Here is a 6,052-nt window from a genome sequence, read left to right on the forward strand (position 1 = left end):
CAGCCCTAAGTAACAATTGTACTTTTATCTTATAAGAAACTTCTAGCAAACAAGTTTTCCCACAAATGAGCAAAAAGCAAAAGCAAATGCACCTTTAAATGAAGTGACAAGTGAAATCTATGCATTGCTTGTTCCTTCCAACTAAAGGAAAAGCAAAAAACCACACGAGCCCAACACATTTCAATCTTGGTGAAAATTTTAAATCATATGAAGATATGAGAGTAGACCTCCATGAATTACAAAAAGCAACCCGGACTTCTAAGTTATGGGCCAAGAAATTGGACTCTCTCACTCTGGGAACAAATTTGTAGCCCACAAAAAAACCGAAGAAACCAAAAGAGATCTAGTGGCAAAGAGGCTTGCTTCATAGGCGATGCCACAATTTTGCAATCTCCTACATCAATAGTAGTCCAAGCCTAACAAATAGCAGCATAGGCATCATTGCAGGTCGAAGCTAGGAAGACACCATTTATCTTGAATTGCTACATCAAAATTCAATTTCATCCAACCCATTAGAGGTTGTTCCTGTATTGCAAGTTGTTAAGGAGCTAAACTGCTGAAGCCTTCCATGCATGAGAATGGGACTTGCAAGCATTATTGATTTTCCTTGCTAATGCTTGATGATAAGTTTTTGTTTTGCTTTGTTTTTTTGTTTTCACTGTCTTATCACCTTTTTACCCTCCCACAGTAGCTGGTTGCATAACATAGCCAGCAAAAAAAGTGGGGAAGTTCCTATTTTCTATACACCCTATATGAGCAACTCACCGCTTTTTATTTAATGGACATTACAATTTACACATAAAACAATACCATGAAGAGGCTTAATTTAAATGTCACATTCAAGACTTTAGGGGTTCTTTCTCTTAAAAAAAAGAAAAAAAGAAAAAGAAAAAGACTTTAGGGGTTTTATATTTTGAAGACAAACCACATGGGTTTTTGTGGGCTTTTCCCCTTTTTTTAATTATCAATTTTATTGTTCGATTTCAATTCTATTATTGAAATATTTCTTTATTTTTTACACATGATTTTTTATTAATCCGGGATTGAATAGGAATAGTACTAGTATCTAATTATCTATAATCATTTGTAAAATTAAAGCATTTGACTTTTTGTTAACTTCTTCTAATGTTGTCACAAACTTCTTAAAACCCACATTTTTTCATGTTATTATTCTAACATATATATATATATATATATATATATATATGATTTAGTTTAAATTCTATAAGGATTAGTTATAAAACCTTCTATATATCTACACTACACCCACCATTAGAATATTGCCACAAATAAAATATATTTGCAAAAGAGTGAGCAAATGCAATTATTCAATCTGACTTTTGAAACGATTTTTAAGTAATTTTGAATTGTGATTTATTTCAAACTATTAATAATATCTCAAAGATCCTTGGTTGACATTTCTCAAGCGTCTTATTCGGGTCAAGGATTTAAGATTTTTATCCAATATAAAATGAAGTGTTTACTCAAAGCATGCAATCATCTATACTATTAATCTATACTACTAATTAAGGGGCAGCTTCTGTTTGAACCGGATTTTTTTTGTTCCAAAATACTCCCAACACTCCTAAGTTTAAGTAGAGACAAAACTTAAGGATAGACAAGTAAAAATACATGTCTAACTTGCACTAAAACATTGCCTATAAAATAGAAACACTCTCTGTTCAGGGTATTTAAAATACTCCAACTACCTAATCTCACGTTTTCAAAAAAAAAAAAAAAATCACTTTTTTTTTTTTTACCTTTAATAAGTCTATACTTTTTATTATAAAAAAAATAAAAAAATAAAAACTAAACTGCTCCCCTTATCTAAGTATGTAAAAAAATAATAATAATAAAAACCTTCTCCTAGTTAGAAATATAATTAATTTTTTAAAACATCAAGCAGTTTGCTTTTTTCTGCAAATGTATCATTTCATGATGGCAAAAAAGAAGGAACCCAGTTCATCACTCTCACTCTCCCTGTACGATCACTTTCTCAAAACACGAAAGTGCAAGCAATCAGTTCCTATTTAAAACAAATTAAGAATACTAGTCTCTAAGCACGCGCTCTTCTATTCTTTTGGGAAATAGTTAATAATTTCCATATATTATAAATTAGAATTACTACATTTTTTAATCACAAAAATACTTAGGGGTGTGATGAATGTTATGCGTTTGTACCAAATATTAAATTATTAACTTTTCTCTACACATAACATTCATCACACCTCTAAATATTTTTGTGATTGGAAAATGTAGTAATTCTAATTTATAATAGTGCAAATTATTAACTAGTTTTTTTTAAAGCTAGTAGTTCATAGAAGAGAAAGTAGTTTAAATGACTTATCACTCACTATCAAAATTTTCAATTACTTTTTTTTTTCAGTAGACAGTTTTAAGTCGGGTTTATAATATATTATATAACCAAAGTACAGCTATAAAGGCTACAAAATGGCCTAATTTTTGTAGTTATAAATTGAGGTTATAAATAGCGGATACTAAACACACACAATCAACATGGGATAAACAGAATAAATTTATTGATTGGTTGTAATTGTTGCCTTTGAGCTAGTCAGTTTAATTCTTGTTTACTGTTTTTCAAAAAAAAAAAGTATTACCACTTACAATTCTGTAGTAATATTATATATAACTATGAAGGCCCAAGATATAATTGAAAAAAAAAAATGGGGGGAACGAAAAACAGTATATATAAACTTTTTTTTTTTTTGGAGAAAAAACAGTATATATAAACTAGTTAAAAAAAAAAGGGAATAATAAAAAAAAAATTTACTTACCTTATTGTTAAATTAAATTATTGACTTATCAAACATTTCTTTTATTGGAACTTATCAAACTTTTACAGTAGCTGTTCATCATATTTTACAATCATTTCGTATTTACAGATTTTTAGTATAATATCACAAAATTAAATACACTTTTATTTAAATTGTCAATAATTTAACATCAAATATAAAAATAAAATAATTGATATAAATATGTGAGACACAAAAAAAAAAAAAAAAAAACAAAAACAAAACAAAACAAAACAAAAAAGGATATCGGCACCATTACACTTACAACAGTACGGTTTCCCACAAAACTTTGGAGCCAGGGTTTTAGCAAGGGGTTTGCAGAGCTCGTCTTCACCTCTATCTAGCTATCTAAGCACAGAACCCTGAAAGAAAGAAAGATCACCTAAGGTTTCGCCAGTCTCCATTAACTGTAAGCACTCAAACTCCTTGCTTTAGTCAATTTTTTTTGCTGGTAGTTGACGAAATAATCTGAGAATCAATGACATAAACCCACCTGATAAACCCTACCCCATAAACCCCAGATGCATCATCGGGGCATTTCCATATTCACCCACCGGATTCTCACAAATTACAACTCTGTCCGCACCGCCACCACCTTCTGCTACTACTCCTCTCACTCCAATCCCCTAACCCCTAAACCCAATGGGTCTCGCCTCTTTTCCTTCACTCCGCGGCACCACCACCGCGCGCCACCCGACCCCGATGACCCATCTCACCTCATGAAGGAAGATGGTGTCTCTGTTTGTTCCCAAATGTGGATTGAGAATTTCCGTGAACCTGATAAGGTAGTCACTAATTTATCTTCCTATTTACGCCGTTTTGAATTGTGGGTTTTAGCTTACCAAAAGGTTTGTGCTGATGAGATGGGTGCTTATATGCCCCGGAGCTCAATCCAAAGGTCGGCTCTTGAGGACCTTTTGGCATTGAGAAATGCTGTTCTTGATAGTAGGTTTAAGTGGGGAGCTAGGTTGGATTTTTTTATAAAATCTCCTAAGGATAAGACTGATTATGGGTCGTTGTCGAAGAGGAAGATTAGGGGGATTTTAACGACCACCCAACCGCCTGCGTTTCAAGATAGGATAGTTCAGGAGGTGTTGCTTATGGTTTTGGAGCCGGTGTATGAGGCTCGGTTCTCACAGAAGTCGTTTGCATTTAGGCCGGGGAGGAATGCTCACACAGTGTTGAGGGTGGTAAGGAGGAGTTTTGCAGGGTATTTGTGGTATATAAAGGGTGATTTGAGCACAATTTTGGATGGGATGAAAGTGGGGATGGTGATAAATGCTTTGATGAGGGATGTGAGGGATAAGAAAGTGATTGATTTGGTGAAGTCAGCATTGGTTACTCCAGTGATTACTAGCAAGGTTGACGATGGGGAGAAGAAGAAAAGGGTAAAGCGGAAGCATCAGAAGAAGAGGGTGTTGGCGGAGGACGAGCCAAAACCTGACCCGTATTGGTTGGAGACATTTTTTGGGTTTGCCCCAGAGGAGGCAGAGAAGCATCCTTCATGGGGGCATTGTGGGATTCTAAGTCCACTATTGGCTAACGTTTGTCTGGATGAATTGGACCGCTGGATGGAGGGGAAGATTAAGGAATTTTTTTTTCCTTCAAAGAGTGATGTCATATGGAATAGTCCGGAGGGGGAATCTGAACGAGGGAATACGTCTTGGCCGGAATTTGTGCCAACCAGTGGGCCGGATAAGACCCGGAAGATGGATTATGTTCGGTATGGGGGTCACATTCTAATTGGAGTTCGGGGACCTAGAGCAGATGCAGCAACATTAAGAAAGCAGTTAATTGAGTTTTGTGATCAGAAGTATATGCTTAAGCTTGACAACGAGAGCCTTCCTATTGAACACATAACAAAGGGCATAATGTTCCTTGACCATGTCTTGTGTCGGAGAGTGGTGTACCCTACTCTACGTTACACTGCTACTGGTGGGAAGATCATCAGTGAGAAGGGTGTGGGAACCCTTTTGTCAGTTACTGCAAGCTTGAAACAATGCATCAAACAATTTAGGAAGTTAAACTTTCTCAAGGGGGATAGGGACCCAGACCCACAGCCTTGTTTTAGAATGTTCCATGCCACCCAAGCTCACAGCAATGCACAAATGAACAAGTTCTTGTCAACAATGGTTGAGTGGTATAGGTATGCAGACAACCGAAAGAAGATAGTGAACTTCTGCTCTTACATTATAAGGGGTTCACTTGCAAAGCTATATGCTGCAAAATACAAGCTCCGCTCACGAGCAAAAGTGTACAAGATTGGTTCTCGGAATCTGAGCCGACCTTTGAAGGAGAAGAAAGGGCAGTCACCTGAGTACCATAATTTGCTGAGGATGGGTCTTGTTGAGTCAATTGATGGGCTTCATTTTACCAGGATGTCTCTTGTACCTGAGACTGATTACTCCCCTTTCCCAAATAATTGGAGACCTGATCATGAGAAGGCATTGCTTGAGTATATAAGGCTTGAGGATCCAAAAAGTTTGGAGGAGCAACGAAGTTGCATTAGGGAGCAAGGTCTTGTTTCGCCTCAGGATTACATTTCAATGCTTGTTTGGAACTACAAAAGGAATGCTATCATGTTAGACCAGCTTTCCCTATTTAAGAGTGATGGCATAAACGCAGTAAAAGATCAACAGTTGCTTCTGGGCTCAAACCAGGAAGTCCATGATAACGAAACCAAAGAAATGGAAGGAAATGAAGGGATCCATGTGGCACAAATGTAAAGCTACTGTTATACTCTGTATTAGGAAAGTGAAACCCATCAACTATTGTGCCTTGTATTGTGGGGAGAAAGCAAAACAGATGATTTCCAAAGGAAGAGAGAAAGAACTCAAATTGTAAATTTCATGTGGCAGATATGCATGTTTTATGCCCTGTGCTTGAAAGGCAGTTTTTTCGTAAGCGTGTTTTCTACTGGTTTTAGGAAGAAAGCCGTTTGCTCCTAAACAACACCAGGAACAAGGTAGTACAAACAATCTTGTATAATTTTTTAAAAAATTATTAAATTGAGAAATCAGATAATTTCTTTACCTAGGCCGCAATTTCTAATTGTTTGATAAATTCATTTACATCTCTGCTTGGGTATTTCAGTTTCATTTGATGATGATTTTTCTTTTCTTTTAGATCCTTATGGATATAGAATAAAAGACTTAGGGGCTGAGAGTATATTTTCCTTGAATTTTCATTTTAAGTTTATGCATTAGCTCCTGATTTCTTCAAAGAGAAGCTTTATGTTG

The 6,052-nt window shown here is 35.5% G+C and overlaps 1 protein-coding gene across 1 annotated transcript; it reads left to right on the forward strand.

The window, feature by feature from the left end:
* The first annotated feature begins 3,059 nt into the window (after positions 1-3,059).
* On the forward strand, positions 3,060-5,845 carry LOC115970963 (nuclear intron maturase 2, mitochondrial). The gene has a single exon (XM_031090607.1). It carries the CDS (start codon positions 3,335-3,337, stop codon positions 5,537-5,539), a length of 2,205 nt encoding a protein of 734 aa, XP_030946467.1. The 5' UTR covers positions 3,060-3,334; the 3' UTR covers positions 5,540-5,845.
* Positions 5,846-6,052: the final 207 nt, after the last annotated feature.

Source organism: Quercus lobata, chromosome 12 (genome assembly GCF_001633185.2).
Source record: "Quercus lobata isolate SW786 chromosome 12, ValleyOak3.0 Primary Assembly, whole genome shotgun sequence".
Classification (NCBI taxonomy): Eukaryota; Viridiplantae; Streptophyta; class Magnoliopsida; order Fagales; family Fagaceae; genus Quercus; species Quercus lobata.

What these genes read in the sequence shown, in the direction of transcription:
- LOC115970963 (XM_031090607.1), top strand. Translation starts at nt 3,335, where the DNA reads ATGCATCATCGGGGCATTTCCATATTCACCCACCGGATTCTCACAAAT.